Here is a 16655-nt window from a genome sequence, read left to right as displayed (position 1 = left end):
AAGGGCATGGCTACTCTTTGCCTCATTGTTCCCCCAACTTTAATCCTTGAATGATGTAAGATTGTTTTGTCCACCCTGCTTCTCAAACTCTTACTCCTGTCACCACTGTGTGGGCACTTATGTTAACAAGATCCCTGCTGCAGGGTTGAGGAATGGGGTGTGCTGAGGGGAGCTGTCACTGTGAAGATTACAGACTGTGCTCATTAAATTGTGACAGTAGTAGGTCAGTGTAGTCATATCCCTACTTTACAGAGTTTACTCAGACAGGTTAAGTAACTTGCCCAGTTACACAGCTAGAAAGTATAGAGCTGGGGTTTTAACAAGGTCTGTTCCATTACAAATTCTTGTGCCAAACTGCTTCTAGGAACAGGTTGTCAGGTTTTGGTGACAGGTGAAAAAAGATTCTTTTCTTTCTCCTCCTTTTATTTTTTTTCTTTTTCCTTCTTTCCCTGCTTCTGTTTACTCTTTCTTCTCACCTTCCCTTCATTTTTCCTTTCTTTTTTTCTTTTTCTTTCTCAGCAAGATATTCTTTCATTACAGCACTATAATATCTCATTCATCTTATTAAGAGATGCATTTCTAATACATTTATTTCTTTAAGTCAAGACTTTATATTTTTAGCACGCTTTTAGATTCATAGCCAAATTGAGGGGAAGGTAGAGATTCCCCGTGTACCTTCTGCCCCTACAGTGTGTAGCTTCCCTCATTATCAATATCCCAGATCATTTTCTTTTAGGTTTATTGAGGCATAATAATTTATTCACAGTAAAATTTGCTTTTTTGGGGGGATGCAGTGTGATGAATTTTGACAACTATACACAGTCATATAACCATCATCTTCATCAAAATATGAAATATTTTAATCACTCTAAAAAATTCTCTGTGGTGCTTTGTAGTCAAGCCCCTTCTCCCACCCCCACCTCTTGATGGCTACTGATCTGATTTCTGTCCTTATAGTCTTCTCTTTTCTAGAATGTCATATAAATGTAATTATGCCATATGGAGCTTTTTGATCTTGCCTTATATCTCTTAGCATCATGCTTTTGGTATTCATCCATGTTGTTTCATGTATCAGGAGTTCATTCCTTTTTATTTCTAAGGAATGGTCCATTGTATGAATGTATTATACTTTGTTTATCCATTTATCAGTTGATGGACGTTTGGTGTCCGGTCTTTTGGCTTTTACAGATAGAACTGCTTTGAACAGTCACTTATAGATCTTTGTGTGGACATATATTTTAATTTCTCTTGGGTAAATACATTCTCTTGGGAGTAGGATTATTGGTCTGAGTGGCAACTATATGTTTAACTTTTTAAGAAATTGTTAAACTATTTGTTTAGATGATGGTGTCATTGTGCTTTCCCAGCAGCAATGTATGTGAGTCTTTGTTACTCCATTGTCTCACCATACTTGTATTATCTATTTTTTTAAAAATACAAATTGGCCATTCTAGTAGGTATGTGGTCGCATCTCACTGTGGCTTTAATGTACATTTCTCTAGTTATTGATGTCAAACATCTTTTCATGTGCTTATTTGTCATTTGTATGTTTTCTTTGGTGAAATCTGTGTTCAAATCTTTTCACATTTAAAAAATTATTTTCTAATTATTGACTTCTAAGAGTTCTTTATGGGTCTGGTCAACTCAAAGTCTTTGCTTTTGACCATGACATGGTACTAACCCCACACGGATGTTGGTAGCAGGTCTAATTGCTGAGCATGTGCCAAGCACTGGGCTGAGTGATTTACATTTATTATCTCATAGGATTGTCAAACCTGTCATCATCCTCCTTTTATGCATGAGGAAACTGAGTCTCGGGTTATGTCACCTTCTCGCCATGTATTATTATCACTTTCTGCATTATAGATTACGCTAACTTCGGTGGCTTAACACAGCAAGCATTTGTTATCTCAGTTTCTGTGGGCAGGGATCCTGGAGGGGCTTAGCTGTATCGTCCTGGTGCAGGACCTCTTGTTAGGATGTAGTCAAGTTGCTGGTTCCCACTGCAGTCCCCTCCAGGCTCGTTTAGGGAGGATCTGATTCTAAGCTCACTCTTGTGCTTGCTAGTAGGCATCAGTTCCCCACCCCATGGCCTTCTCCATAGGCTACTTGGGTGTCCTCACACATGGCAGCTGACTTCCCTCAGAGTGAGTAATTTCTACAGTAAAAGAATGGGAAAGCTCACCCGTGACAGGAGCTGTAGTCTTTTAATAACTTTCTCTCAAAGTGATATTCCATTACCTCTGCTATATTTTATTTGCTGGGAGCAAGTCAGCAAGTCTAGCCCACACTCAAGGGAGGGGTGGTGATTAGGTTCCATGTCTTGAGTGGAGGAGTACCAAAGAATTTGTGATGTGTCTATAAGCATAGCTAGTAAATAGCTGAGGTGAGATTTAACAGAGTGATTCCAGACCATGCCTCCACACTTTACAAAAGCATTTTAGCTGAATACTGGGTAGAAAGAAACCCAATTCTTACCCTCTGAGAACTTTTAAAAAGTCCTTTTGAGAAAGTGAGGTAGAAATATAGAAGTGGCCAAATGAGGAAGAAGAGAAGTTAGGAGACAATGGGGCTCCCTGGAAGAGTGGCCACAGGAATTCCAGGGGCCAGCAGGTTTGGGCTTTCATGAGTTCAGTCCAAGTTGGCTTTCTGACAAAGCTGACTTTGAGAAACTAAGTGGTGGAGAGAGATTTGTACTGTTCTCAGCAGTTCTCAGCAGTGAACTGTTTGCCAGCCAAATCTCCTCCCTGGAAGAAGCAAGACTCTGCCTTGAGATAGCTGCAGAGGGTAATAAGGGATTTTTTTCTTGTGCCTCATACACACTGATCATACTGACACATTCAAGCCGGAACAGCTAATAGCCTCATCTGAGCTCCCACACATTCACCGCCCAGCACTTTCCCCGCGGCTGGGTTGCCATGGACAACTAGGGGCTGTCTCCCAGACACTCACAACACTCCTACGTTACCGTGTGCTGCAGATGGTGGCAGAGAAATGAGATTTCAGGAAGATGGAAATAAACCCTTTAGAGATGTACTGAATCTGGCCCTTTTCACTGTCATCTCAGTTCAGCTGACATCTCTATTAAACTTTTAGATGACACCAAAAGCTCATTTGGGCTGATAGTGGGTGGCTTCCTCCTAGGTTGGGCTGTCAGAAGATAGTGTTGGAACCAAGGCTTGTTGGCAGGGTGGGTCAGATGACTGCTGTCCTGGGCCAGGCTGGTGAGTGGCACTGCTCTTCCCTCATCTTGATCCTTCCAATAGACCCAGGCTGTACCTTGGAAAACGCTCTGTGGTCCTGAAAAAGCCCCATCAGTATTCCTGGAGTTATTCACTCTCCCATTCACAGATCATAAGTATCCTTTTCTACTGTTTGTTGAGAATCTGTTTTTTTAGCAACTGTTTTAAATGGTAGTAATGATGCTGGTGTTGATCTAATAATAGAAGCTAACATTTAGTGTGTGCTCTTTACCAAGCGCTGCGCTAAATGACTTATATCATTTAAGCCTCCTGACACCCAGGAGGAAGTATCCTGTCATCCTGGTATTTTAGGTAGTGGAAGTGAGCTTGGCAGGGGTAAGTGGCTGCCCATGTTCGCACAGTGAGTTAGTGATGGGGCTGGTGTTTGAGCACAGATGTGTCTGACCCCAAAGTCCATTTCCCACTCGTGTTCTCCTCCCCCGGATATTGCTCTTGCGTTGCTGCTTCTCCACCCCTCATTTTTGCATCCTGGCTGTCAGTCCTTGCCTGGAGCACCTGTTGCTCAGGAACCTGCTGGGACAAGTCTCCTGCCTCAACCTCGACCTGCTCCTTCGGATGAATTTTTGGTGTTAGCCCTGCGGCCCCACGCACCAGGGTAAGAGAGACTCGCTTCCTGCCCTGGCCCGAGGGACCGACTGGCTGGGCCTGCCTTCTGCCCAGGTCACCGGTCGTGGAAGAGAGTTTGGACACACACTCTACCTTTGCCTGATGAACACAGTGTTCAGAGCCTAGTTCATTCCACTCACCTGAGTGCAGAGTCTATGAGTTAGGGTCTGGGTCCTGCTGGGGAGTTCTGTGCTGTTCACTTACTGCCCTTTTCCTGGCCAGTCTCTGCTCCCTAAATGGCTCTTTGTATAGAGCAGTTGTTAGATCCTAAGGAGGGGCAACAGGCTTGGCTCCCAGGTCACACTGGTAGAGTCAGACTCATCCAAGTGAAAGAAATAGTATGACGTGTTTTTGTTTTTAAAAGCCATCTTGTTATACTGGGAATGAAGTTTCCTTCCTAAGAAATCAGATAGTCTGTCCATGGTCTCTCTAACATCCCTGAAGCAAACGACCACTTGGCTTTTATTTTTTTTTTTTTAATTTAATTCATTAATTATTTATTTATTTAAAATGAGGGTGTTTTCCTTGGGAGTCTATCCAGTAGCTGTGCCCTGTCGAGTCTGGCTCACCAATGTTGTGTCACCCAGAACTCCCTCCTCACCAGGAGATCTGCAGCCTTCTACACAGTGATGACTGAGACTTGGAGTCAGGACCCGGGGTGTCCTGTTGGACTCCCAAGTACACTGCTGATCTTGAATGTGATTAAGTTTGGTCTAGCATGATTGTTAGCCTGGAACCAGTTCTTTAGTTATTTTGTGATTCCCATATGACCACTGATAGTTCTTAACTCAGAGTTAGTTGCCTTGAAGGACAAATGTTGAAAATAGTGATCATTAAACAAGCTGATTTGATTCACTAATTTGTGTTAAAGACATTACACATCTTTAGTAAAGTGAGACTTAGGATGTTGGGGAAAGAAAGAAATATGCCTATTGGACTCTTTGGGCCTGAGTTTTTCTGGAAATGTCCAACGTGGGCTTAAAAGAAAGAATGGATCAAGTCTCTTCTTGCCCTGACAAACTGTGGTTTCTTTAGGTAGCTGGAAGTTTACAGTTTCAGAGATTTAATACACGTAGACTCTGGGGAATACTCGTTTTTATCTAATTGGTTGCTAGGTTCAGGTATCTATGGAAACAACTATCCATTAGTAGTCAAGATAGGAAATTTGTTCTTTTTTACACTGCACAATTACATGGCAATGAGCATAGTGCTCCATGTATGATGGCTTTTTGCAAGACCTGCCATAGAAATCGGGTTTCTTATGCTTACGAGAGAAGCAGAAAGCACACCTATTCCTCCCTGTGCCTTGAGCTGCCTCCACATTTTCAGAAACCAGTGATTTGCAAAAACCTCATAATTGCTCTTCCCAGATCATTGTACAGCCTCTCATCAGTGGTTTTATGAGCTCAAAGGCAAGTTTATTTTGAAAACCTTCTTCTGTATCATTTTTGTCTGTGTACATAAAATTTTTGCATTTTCTTTAGTATTGTTTCTATGTTACTATGGAAATTCTCAGAGACGAGTGCTGGATTTTCTCCAATGTGAATGTACTGATATCTCCCTACTTTGGTGGAAGATAGTTTCTGGGACATGGTTAAGTCACCCGAAGCTTTGCCTTTTTTTGTTTATGTCAGAAGCCTTGATAGCTTCTACAAAGAATTGATAGCTTCTGTCTTCTGGTGGTTGAATCAAAAGATGGGAAAAGCTCCCCCTTTCTCTTTTTGTTTGTTTGCCTCAAATTCTGTCGCTAGAATTGTAATCTGGTGTCCAACATGTCTTAATCCAAGAAAGAGATATTCTGGCTAATTTTTTTTTAAACTGTGTGTTTTTTCACTTAACTCTTTGCATGTGGTCTTTACTATTCATTTATTCTAAATAAATATCTGAGTCATTACTTTTACCTGGTACCCTAAGGCCCAAGGATTATCTTTAGTAATTGGGGCAGATATTTTTTTGTTGTGCTGGCAGGGCTAACTGTTTAGAAGGGGAGACAAAGTTACCAGACAGAGCATAAAATTGGGCACTTTTAGTGGGAGAACCCTGGGTGTAAGTGATCTTGGGGAAGGACCTGTGATTCAGCTTTGGAGGTCAAGAGGTTCTCGTGGAGGAGGTGATGTGTAAATTGAGACCTGAAAGATAAGCAGGTGTTAGAGGAGGGGGATCAGGTTGGGGAAGAGTATTTTAAGGAGAGGAAACAACTTGTGTGAGAATTTTGGGTACTTGAGGTCATTGCAGAAAGAAAGCTAAAAACTGGTTTTATTCCTGCTGCTAAGTCACTTCAGTTGTGTCCGACTCTGTGCGACCCCATTCCTACTTAGCCCCCAAATCAGATATCAAAGAAAATCCTTGAAATGGTTTGACTTCGTTTGAACTTTATCAAGGCAGTACAAATTCTAGGTATGTTTATAAACTCAGGTCATTCAACCCTGGAGGAAGAAGTTGGGAATTGTCTGAAGTTTGCCAGGAGGCTGTGTTCATTAACGTCCCCTCTTGAACTATTCGTGGATCTCAGCCAAGAATTACCGATAGGAAATAGTGTAGAATTCTGCATCTCTCTGAAAAGGACTGCTCCTGACACAGAGCAGCGGACCTCCTGAGCACAGGAAAGGCAAATGCAGAACATTTCTTTCTGGAGGCAACGGCATCCCCGAGCCTGGACTGTGTGTCCTGGGTTCCTCTGGGATCATCCAGAAGTCAGAACTGAATTCTGAGTTTTTGAACACTGGTCACTCACATTTGGTCACAGAGGAGCTGCAGACTAACTCTGATGACCATTGACCACCCACATGGGCGGTGGGTGAGCCTGATTCTAGAATCCTGGGGCATAAATAATTGATCTTGAGCAATGGTGGTCAGCCCTATATCTGTCTCCCTCTATGGTGGATAATGTTCAGCTGAGGGATGTGCTTCTGTGTGCTGACACAGATTTCAATGATCACTCTTCTCCCCAAAATCACTTTGAGGAGGAGTATATAACACTATGATAAGTATAATGGCAAAAATGGTTAATGGCACATCATCAGGAAATCCCTATATTTGCGGGAGTAAAACAGTGGCTATCAAAGTATGACTCTTGGAATTGCAGCATCAACATCAACTTGTTAGAAATGTGTATTCTCAGGCCCACTTCAGACCTACTAAACCAGAAACTCTGCGGGTGAGGCCCAGCAGTTTGTGTCTTAACAAGCCCTCAAGGGGATTCTGATGCACACTGAAGTTTGAGATCCACTGGGGTAAATAAGACAAGCCTCAGGTAATGAGAAGATCCTGTGACTTATATTGATTGTCTGCCTGTGACTTCATCTCTTTCTCTGCACTTAAGAAAGCATATTGGAATGAGTGAGTGAGAGTAATGTCATTGTGGGACAGCCATGAATTTTGTATAAGCTTATTGAAATATGTAAAATTTTGTTAACTCTGGTGCTTTAATTTTTATTTATTAATAGCTCATGACAATTGTCATAGCAATGGGGATACCACAATGGAGTGATGACGTTCTGTTGCTACAGCCAAAACAGTGACTTTCATTTTTTTGTTTGTTTTTAAATACTACATCCTACACTAAGAAATATGCCTAAATTGCTTTCCAGGAGACACATACATGTATGTATAACCAGAATAAGTATTTTATGAGATAACATCCTTATGGTATTTTCTGTGCTGTTCTATTAAAAGTGTGCTGATTGAAACTTTTCAAAATTGATTTCATGACACACCAAAGAAATGTGACCTGGAGTTTGAAAACCATTGTGTAGTGAGCTGTCCTGGCATAGACCCTGTCTTTAGAGCGGGGCAGTGAGTAGCGGGGAGGGGCTGCCTTCACCTCTGTCAGATGCACTTGGCTTTCAGTCTCTCTTCTGCTGCTCTTAGCTGTGTGACCTTGGGCAGTTTCCCTATATTCTCTGAGCTTTACTTTCCTGACCTATCAATGTGGATGGTAATATCTACCTCACTGAGTTGTGGTGACAGGAATGACAACATACTTCACATGATGACTGGCAGTGGCAGCTACTACCTTACTTGTAGAAATAGTACTAGTAACATTATTTTCAGAACATCATCAGTTACATACATTTTTGTGGTAACCACCACAAAACAGTGTTTTACAAATTTTTTCCCATACTCCAGTAAGTACCCCCTACAGTCTATGCATTCAAAAGTACTTATGAATTAATTTTATCTTAAACATGCATCCAAATTCTATACTCTATTCCAAGATATATTCAGATGTTGAGAGATATATATGAATATGTTGTTTCAATATAAAGTTTAGTCTCCTTGCCCCTGGTCCTTAAGGACATGCAGATTGTAGAAGATGCCCCGAGTGGCTGCACATGCCCTCAATACAACTGTGAGTAGGGACACTTGGGAAGCATAGACTTAATGGTTGTGTTTCTGTGGGAAGATGTTCACTAGATTTTTCTGGAATATTCATACCTGTTGGTGATCACGGGCAGCATCTTCATGTATGTAGCCATGTAAACTGGCATTTCAGATCGTCCACGGACCCTGAGCAGTGAGCATGTATGTAGCAGGGGTTGGTGACCCATGAGTCTGGATGTTGGGGCAGCCAGCTAATGTCCACTTGTCTCTCTGGAGGTCATGATCGTGGTTGGTGGCCAGGCACCCAAGGCCATCCGCAGTGTGGAGTGCTATGACTTCGAGGAGGATCGCTGGGACCAGATCGCTGAGCTTCCCTCCAGGAGATGCAGAGCAGGTGAGCCACATGGTCTCCCAGTGTGCCGGCTGCCCCCTAGCCCCCACTCCCACACTGCAGATCTCTGTTCCCTGTTTCTGAAAACATTGTGCATTCCACACTCCCTTCCTTTCCCTTCCCAACCTGCGCACTTTCTAGCTGTACCTTCTGGGATCAGTTCTTATGTGCTTAGGGACTTTAGGCTAATGCAGATATTTGCTTGACACAAACAAAATTAGCAATGCAAATCCGAGAAGAAATCCAATGAGTCCCATAGCGACTTCCAAATATCACAAGTTGGAGATCACCTTCTTGTTAAACTATCAGTATTTACATGCCTGCCTCATTCCCACTTTGTCACTTATCGAAATGTGAGTCATCAGCCATTTGAGATGACCCTGATGCCTTGGTTTCCTGTGCCTCAGGTGTGGTGTTCATGGCTGGCCATGTGTATGCTGTGGGCGGGTTCAATGGCTCACTGCGTGTGCGGACAGTGGACGTGTATGATGGGGTGAAGGACCAGTGGACGTCCATCGCCAGCATGCAGGAGCGCCGGAGCACGCTGGGTGCAGCTGTGCTCAATGACCTGCTCTATGCCGTGGGGGGCTTTGATGGCAGTACTGGTAGGTCCCAGACTCACTCACCATCCAGCCTGAGACATGCACTCCATGTTACTCTGGTTTGAAGCTTCCCAGGTGGCACAGCAGTAAAGAATCCTCCTGCCAATGCAGGAGACATAAGAGACACAGGTTCGGTCCCTGAGTTGGGGAAAATCCCCAGGTGTAGGAAATGGCAACCTACTCTGGTATTCTTGCCTGCAGAATTCCATGGACAGAGAAGCCTGGCAGGCTACAGTCCAAGCGGTCACAAAGAGTCAGACACAACTGAATAACTGAACCCACAAGCCTGGTTTGCTTAGCCAGCTCTTGGGCCAGCCTTTGGTCTCTCTGTAGCTACTATCCCAAGAACATACCCATCCTTCCTCCGCTCCCAGCTTGTGTGTCAGAGTCCACCTTCCTACATACACAGTACCATCCATGTGCTCTCATTTCTAGGTTCCAGGAAGTACCCCACCCTCAGAAGAGGCCCTTTTGTCCTTTCTAGTGTCTGGGAACTCATTTAATCCACAGATAAAACATAGAGCAAGCTCAACTGGAGGGTGTCTCGGGACTGTGATCTGAACCCTCTGCTGAACAGACGGAAGAGCTGAGGTTCAGTTGTGGGAAGAGGCTTGGCTTGAGTCACACAGCCTTTGTCCCTTGCCCTTTCTGCCACCCCACCAAAGCTGTGCAAGACTGTGACACTGCAGAAGCGTCTCCTTGCTCCTGGTGTCCATCTCGTTCCAAAGTCAGAATCAGAAACTATTAATGCTAGTGGACATGGACTTGGAGAAATTATCTTCTCTCTTCTTATATCTCCAGGTGGATGTCTCTGTAAACACTTAACTCTTTTGGTCCCCAGTGACATGAAAAACAATACGCTATATCCCTCTGAAATTTCATTTCTGTCTTCACTAGTTGGTAACCTTTTTCAACCTTCTCTTTGCCTCTTTCATGTAATTCCAAGTTATATAGCCCCTCCAGAGGCTGCTTCTAGTGAGGGGGGACTAGGAATAAAGAGAACAAAGGATAGTGGGGCATTGTTTCTTTTAGGCATTACTTTTGACTGCTAGTGGAAAACGTGACTAAACCACAGCTTAAACAAATGAGAGCTTTTGTTTTACTTGTGAAACAAAGTCAGAGGTTGGCAGTTGCTGACTTGGTTTAGTTGTTCAAGGATCTTGGGCCACGATCTTGCAGAGTCTCTTAGACTTGTCCTCATGGTCACAAGGTGGCTGTTACAGCTCTTGCCAATACATGTGTATTCCAGGTAGCAAGAAGTAGTGGGGTGGGGGGAAGAGGGCAGGGCTGAGCAGGGGGCCTCTTATTAGAAAAGCAAAGGCTACTTTAGAAATCCTGCTTAGATTGGATTGACTTGGTCACCCCCGGCTCTAAGGAAGTCTGGGAAGACAAGTTTTCATCTTTTTAGCCACTAAAAATTGAGGAAGACAAGAGGAAAGAGGGTTGAAATAGGTGTTCAGTGAGGCAGTCTCAGGTATTTAGTCCATTCTGTGGTTTTATGATTTACTTCAGACCCTCAGTCTTCTCACAGCCCACTCTCTAGGTCAGGTCTTAGTGGTCCCCTTAGGCAGACACACTGCAGGTGTGTTTATGGAGGTGCCATGGGATGCATTGGGAGGCAGAGGTAGTGCTGAGTCATACTCCCCCGGGTTTTCAGCCCCAGGTCTGCACTCTTCCCCCATCCTCACTCCCAGCCCAGCAGGGTGAGGCCTGGCACCATAGAAACCTCACGAGTCACTTGTCTCCCAGGCCTGGCGTCGGTAGAAGCCTACAGCTACAAGACCAACGAGTGGTTCTTCGTAGCCCCGATGAACACGCGCCGGAGCAGTGTGGGCGTGGGCGTCGTAGAAGGTGAGGAGCGACAGCGGATGGCTTCTGTTCCTGCCCTGGCCCCCCGGCCTTCTTCCCGTGTCCTGGCTCTGTTCCTCCCCTTACTGCTGAGTTGGGTACTAGTACCCTGATTAGCGGATGAGAGGAGTTGAGACTCAGAGAGGTGTAGCTACTGGCCCAAGGCTAGAAAGTAGGTGAGCTGGACTGCGGGTACTAGGAGGAGCCTAGAGGAAAAATGCTGGGCTCTCGTTTTGGCTACTTATCTATATTACAAGCTGGGGAGTCCAGAGTCAAGATATAACCCAGGAGTATAATGTGTTTGGGAGGGTGAGAACCAGTTGTTTAATCAATTTTGTCCTCATATTTTATGTTGAGCATTGTCAGCAGAGCCCTGAGTGAGGCGGGTGCCTTTCCCCAGTTCTGATTAGTCACTGAAGGGAAGGTTGGTGCTGGGTCCTGCTGTCAGGAAGGATGTGTGTGGTGAGGTAGGAAGAGGGGTGAGGTCTGGGGCCTGGTTAGACAGTGCACTGGAACTCCAAGTACCTTCATATCCAGTTTCTCATTTTGTTCCTAAAACTCTCTCAAAGGAGAAGGACAGGACTTGGATTTTCTCCATTCTCCAGAAGGGGAAACTGAGTCCCAGAGGAGTAATCAGTGTGCCTGTCCCACACTGGTAAACAGCACAGCCGCTCCTTGAAACTAGGTCTCCAAATTCTAACTCAGACCATTGGCAAATGTTATTAATAACTGAGAGGAGTTTTAGAAATATGTATGATTTCAACATATTAAAGCATAGAATATTATTTGGACTCAACTGTTATACTTACAGGACAACACTGACTTATTAGCCTGTCTTGAAGTGGGAATTTAGCTGATAATCTGTGCATTCACAGGTACACAGGCATTTTCTCTTTCTCACGTGTACACACAACTCACACACGTGCTTCAGGGAGAGTATCAGGCAGGGAGTTAGACCTTAATAGAAATGTAATTTTCTCTTGCTGCATTTCTTGGTCTGTACCAGTATTACATAGTTTAAATTTTAATTTTAAAGTATATTGTTCTAACACACAGAACAAGTCACCTTAGTGAGTGCAAGTATTTTGTCCTCCTACCAAGATAAATTGTTTCTTGCAATCTCATTCTCCTGGTGAAACAGAAATTGATTTGTCTGCCAAGCATAAGTGCTTTGTCTAGCCACCTTCCCATTTCCCCCCTTGCTCCTTAGTCAGGAATATCAAACAATAGAGTAGGGGTTAAAAATAGTGTATCCCTGAAAGGAGAAACCTTGAGTGGGTATTTATTCAGCTGACACAGGGTTGAGATGGTTGATGGGAGTTAGAGGAGATGCCTGCATGATGCTCATCAGAAATACTCCCCCTGACCCCCTTGACAGAGGCTTCTGTAAGCATGTTCTACATGGCAGAAGTGCTGTGTGGTAGCACACCCCGTTAACACGGAGGACAGACTGGGGGTTTATTTATCTTGTCCATCCTGAATTTGAAGCTGTTTCGGCTGCTGCCTCCCTCTCCTCATCTCCTTACCACGGCGTCACAGCCTGACCGACAACTAGGGACAAAAACAGGAAAACCAGGATCTTGAGCTACCGGCTGTCCTGAAGAATCTCTGTAGGAAAAGGGACAGTGAGGCTGAGAGATGAGGCAGAAGCTCCCAACAGAGCAGAGATGATGTATTTCAGAGACTGGGGTTGCCTTCAGGAGCGTCTTGTCTCCTCCACACCCCTGGCCTGTCTCCTCCCTTGTAAGGGATAGCTGGCCAGGCAGGTGGTTACCTCTGAGCCAGCACACCCCAAGAGTAGCCTGGGTCCTGGGGGAGCCTATCTGAGTCAGGGTTTTGCTCTCTGGCTGGAGAGCAAAAGGGCCGGTTGAGAGGGCTCTGAGGCAGAAGACAAAACCAGGCTCAATGATAGAAGAAATAATTTTACATTTGATGCAGTAAAGTCTTGATGGTAAAACATGGTTCTTAGCCTGAGAATCTCTTTCTGATTTTAAATAATTGCAGATTTTTCACATACTGGTTGTACTCTTGGTGTCTTTCCATTAAGAAAGTACATATTGACCAAAAAGAATCTTTTGATTAGGTAACCTTTTAAGTAGATTTGCATCTGGTGGTATTTATGTAGCCTGCAGCTAGTATACATCCTTATTATACACTTATTACAGTGTAGATCCTTATTATAACTCCAGGGTCCCCCATTGAACTGAGAGCTCAGATGAAGTAGGACCCCCCCACACCCAACACACACACACACACACACACACACACACACACACACACGGAATCCCACTGCATTCTAAGACTACATGTTAAACCCAAATGTTCAAATCTCTCTGGGAGAGCTCAAATACCAGTTTCCTGCCCCCTTGCCCAACCTCACCACCATCCTTAGGCCAAAATGATGCTCTTCGATAATAGCTTATGGTACTTTATTTTAAAAATAGGTGATGGTCAGTGGAAAGTAACACAACATTGTAAAGCAATTATCCTTCAATTTTTTTTTAAGTTTAACTTGAATGTAATCCAATAGATCAATATTTTTCTTTAGGATTACATTTTTTGTTTTTGGTTAAATAAACCTTTGCCTATTCCAAGATAAAGAAAAAAAAAATAGATGATGGTACTTCCAGGTTCTTGTGCATGGCTCAGAAATTGTAAGGGGATCTGCAGATCAATTCCAGCCACTCCAGCCCAGAGTGCACACAGAGCACTCCATTCACACATTTTGCCTGCCTGGGTTGTGGACAGAGTACAAAGCATGGGAAGACAACGTTTGGGTTCCTGTTGGAGAATATCTTTCCATATTTGTTCTGTCTGCTGTTGTGAGTCTTTAGCCAGAAAGTCTGCCAGCCTGGCTGCACGAGGGGCCCTTAAACTTTCCATCTCCCCGGTGCCTTGTTCTGGAGAAGATCTAATATAGTTCACCAGTGAGAAAATGTTGAGCCCTGGTGATGCCAGGCCATAGCTTTGCATTGGGTGTTGAGGTGCTTTTTGAGATAAAGCTTCTGTACTGCTTTGAGGAGGAGCCCAGGGCTTAAGAGGATGTAGGAGGCAGAATCATGAAGGATGCTTGCTCTGGTTGGGAAGTAAGTTGGTTGGTCTTCCTGGGGAAGGAGCTCTGAACCCTGATGGAGGTGAGGGTGTGCCAGTGGGTTACAGGCAGAATTTCAGCTATGCTCCAGTTCCATGCCAGGGTCTGAAGCACCCCCGACCCCTGGCCACTTTGTCTGTTGCAGGGAAGCTGTATGCTGTTGGGGGCTATGATGGGGCCTCTCGCCAGTGCCTAAGCACCGTGGAGCAGTACAACCCAGCGACCAATGAGTGGACATATGTGGCAGACATGAGCACTCGCCGCAGTGGCGCAGGTATGGGATGGGGGTTGGGAGTTGGGGTTCAGGGGGCAGACCGTGTTTGTTCTCACTGGTGGGTCTGGAGGCCAAAAGCTTAACATTCTACCTTATTTTCCCTCCCTCCTGTCTGCTTTCAGTGTATATAATCCCACTCGCACCTTTGCAGTGAGTTAACCTTTCTCAGGGGGATCCCTTTGTAGAGAACCAATGGGATCACATTCCCTTCGTTGTCATCTCTTCCATTTGTTTGGAGGTGTCCACATCTCTTGAAAGTGAAACTTGCTGTGTGCCAGGTGCTGTCCTAATAAGCACTTTCTATGCCTCATTTACGGAGAAGGCAATGGCACCCCACTCCAGTACTCTTGCCTGGAAAATCCCATGGATGGAGGAGCCTGTTGGGCTGCAGTCCATGGGGTCGCTAAGAGTCAGACACAACTGAGCAACTTCACTTTCACTTTTCACTTTCATGCATTGGAGAAGGAAATGGCAACCCACTCCATTGTTCTTGCCTGGAGAATCCCAGGGACAGGGGAGCCTGGTGGGCTGCTGTCTATGGGGTTGCACAGAGTCGGACACGACTGAAGCAACTTAGCAGCATGCCTCATTTATGTTTAATCCTCATCACAACCCTGCAGGGGTTCACAATATAGCTCACACAACGTAACTCCACTCAGCAGGTTTAGAAAGTGAGTCAACCAGGGGTTAGTTAGCCCACGGTCTTGTCATTCGTCATTTTCATTAGTCACTGGCAGAGTCAGGATTCCTACTCAGGTCTGTCTCCCTTCAAAGTTAGCTTTTTCTGACCTCAGGTTATCTGAGTCTCGTTCTTATGAAGTCCCAGTCTTCCCTGGAAAAGCTAAAGCTTGCCTGTCTTTGTCTTAGGGGGTCAAAAGTCAGGTTTGTATTTGGAGATAAACTGGTGTCTCTTCCCCAACTTTTCTTCAGATCAGCCCCCTTCCTGACGTGGGAGGAGAATAAATCCCCATGTGTGGCCCACTTTGGCCTCCTGGGGGAAGACCAGGAGCTTTGGGATTTTCCAGGAAGTGGAGCAGCAGCCCCTCCTTCCCTGCTTTGTCTGCTCCATTCACGTGGGGGCCCAGGGGAGAGGGTCTGGGAGGGCAGACGGAGGCTCTGGGGGCTGGGCACCGGCTCTCTGTCCCCGGTTCCTGTGGCAGTGGTAACGGATGACCACCCTGGCTGGCGGGTAGGCCATGTGACTTCTGGGAAGGGAAGCCACAACTGAAAGCTTTTCCCCACAATGTTATTACTTTATCTTTTTTGTATTTTTGAAGATTGAGTTGTGATCTCATTTATACCACCAAACACATGACCACATCCTCAGCATTCCTTGAAAATTAGGCTGTTTTATTTTATTTTATTTATTTTTTTTACGCTGTTTTAATGTTTTTCAAGAATCACTGTATACTCACTCACTAGTTAGAAAAAAAAAAGCTGTATGATTCCATTTAAGAAGCATTTGTGTTTGGAAGGCTATTTTTAGGGAGCTCGTCTCTGCCGATCCTGACAGGTTGGTCCTTCCTGAACACGCAGCACATGCCTGGAGGGCAGGAGGTCTGGACCTTGGTTCTGGGTCCACTCGAGTGTGCTATGTGGTCTTGGCCTCCACTTTTTCAGGTGTGAAATGAGTGGGTTGCAGTAGGTATTCCTGAGGGTCCTGTTCAATTCACGTCTCCTGGTTCTCCTTCCTTCACAGGGCTCTTTTAGCAATTTCAGTTGATAGTATTGCTAGAGTCTTCTTTTTCTTACTGGAAATCCTATGTGTGACTGAGGTGTGAGAGCTAGTGGTCACAGCCCAGGGAGCAGGGGCAGCTCCTCAGGAGCAGAGCAGCACCCTGAGGTGTGTGGCTGTTCCCAGGAACACCTGGAGCAGAAGGTGTGGAGGGGCGGCCCTGAGCAAAGCCAAGCACAGAGCCACCTCAGAAAGTTCAGCCTCCTTCTGTGGATAGAGCTGCCTCTGGAGGCCTTACTGCTCTGTGTTGGGCTGCCCAGGGGTCACTGCTGAGTGGATGTCCCTCAGGTTATTCGTGCCTCTCACCTGGGCCAGAGGCCCTGGATGGTGACGAGGGAGGCACAGTGACCTCAATTCAGGGGGCGTCTCCTTCCCCGAGATGGATTCTTTCCTCAGTGCCCTGGCCTCAGGATCCCGGGGCAGCGTTTCTTTAGAGCTTCACCTCCCTAAGATCCGGGGACGCCTCCCCTCTGGAGCTGGGCACCCACGTACTTGTCCTAGTAGGTGTTCTCTAAAGACCCA

The 16655-nt window shown here is 45.2% G+C and overlaps 1 protein-coding gene across 12 annotated transcripts in view; it reads left to right on the top strand.

Annotated features, from left to right (window-relative positions):
• The window catches only part of KLHL3 (kelch like family member 3), a 149981-nt gene that overhangs the window by 120063 nt on the left and 13263 nt on the right, over positions 1-16655 (top strand). For 10 of the 12 annotated variants that reach the window (XM_070793635.1, XM_070793629.1, XM_070793625.1 and 7 more), the window contains 4 exons: positions 8469-8586; positions 8991-9188; positions 10935-11036; positions 14270-14398. In XM_070793635.1, coding sequence (XP_070649736.1) covers positions 8469-8586; positions 8991-9188; positions 10935-11036; positions 14270-14398 — 547 coding nt within the window. The remainder of the gene's footprint in view (positions 1-8468; positions 8587-8990; positions 9189-10934; positions 11037-14269; positions 14399-16655) is intronic. The other 2 variants (XM_070793634.1, XM_070793632.1) reach the window with 1 other exon arrangement.

The sequence above is a fragment of the Bos indicus genome, chromosome 7 (genome assembly GCF_029378745.1).
Source record: "Bos indicus isolate NIAB-ARS_2022 breed Sahiwal x Tharparkar chromosome 7, NIAB-ARS_B.indTharparkar_mat_pri_1.0, whole genome shotgun sequence".
In the NCBI taxonomy this organism is placed as follows: Eukaryota; Metazoa; Chordata; class Mammalia; order Artiodactyla; family Bovidae; genus Bos; species Bos indicus.
The sequence above is the reverse complement of the archived record's forward strand: the minus strand, read 5'-3'. Positions and strand labels throughout refer to the sequence as shown.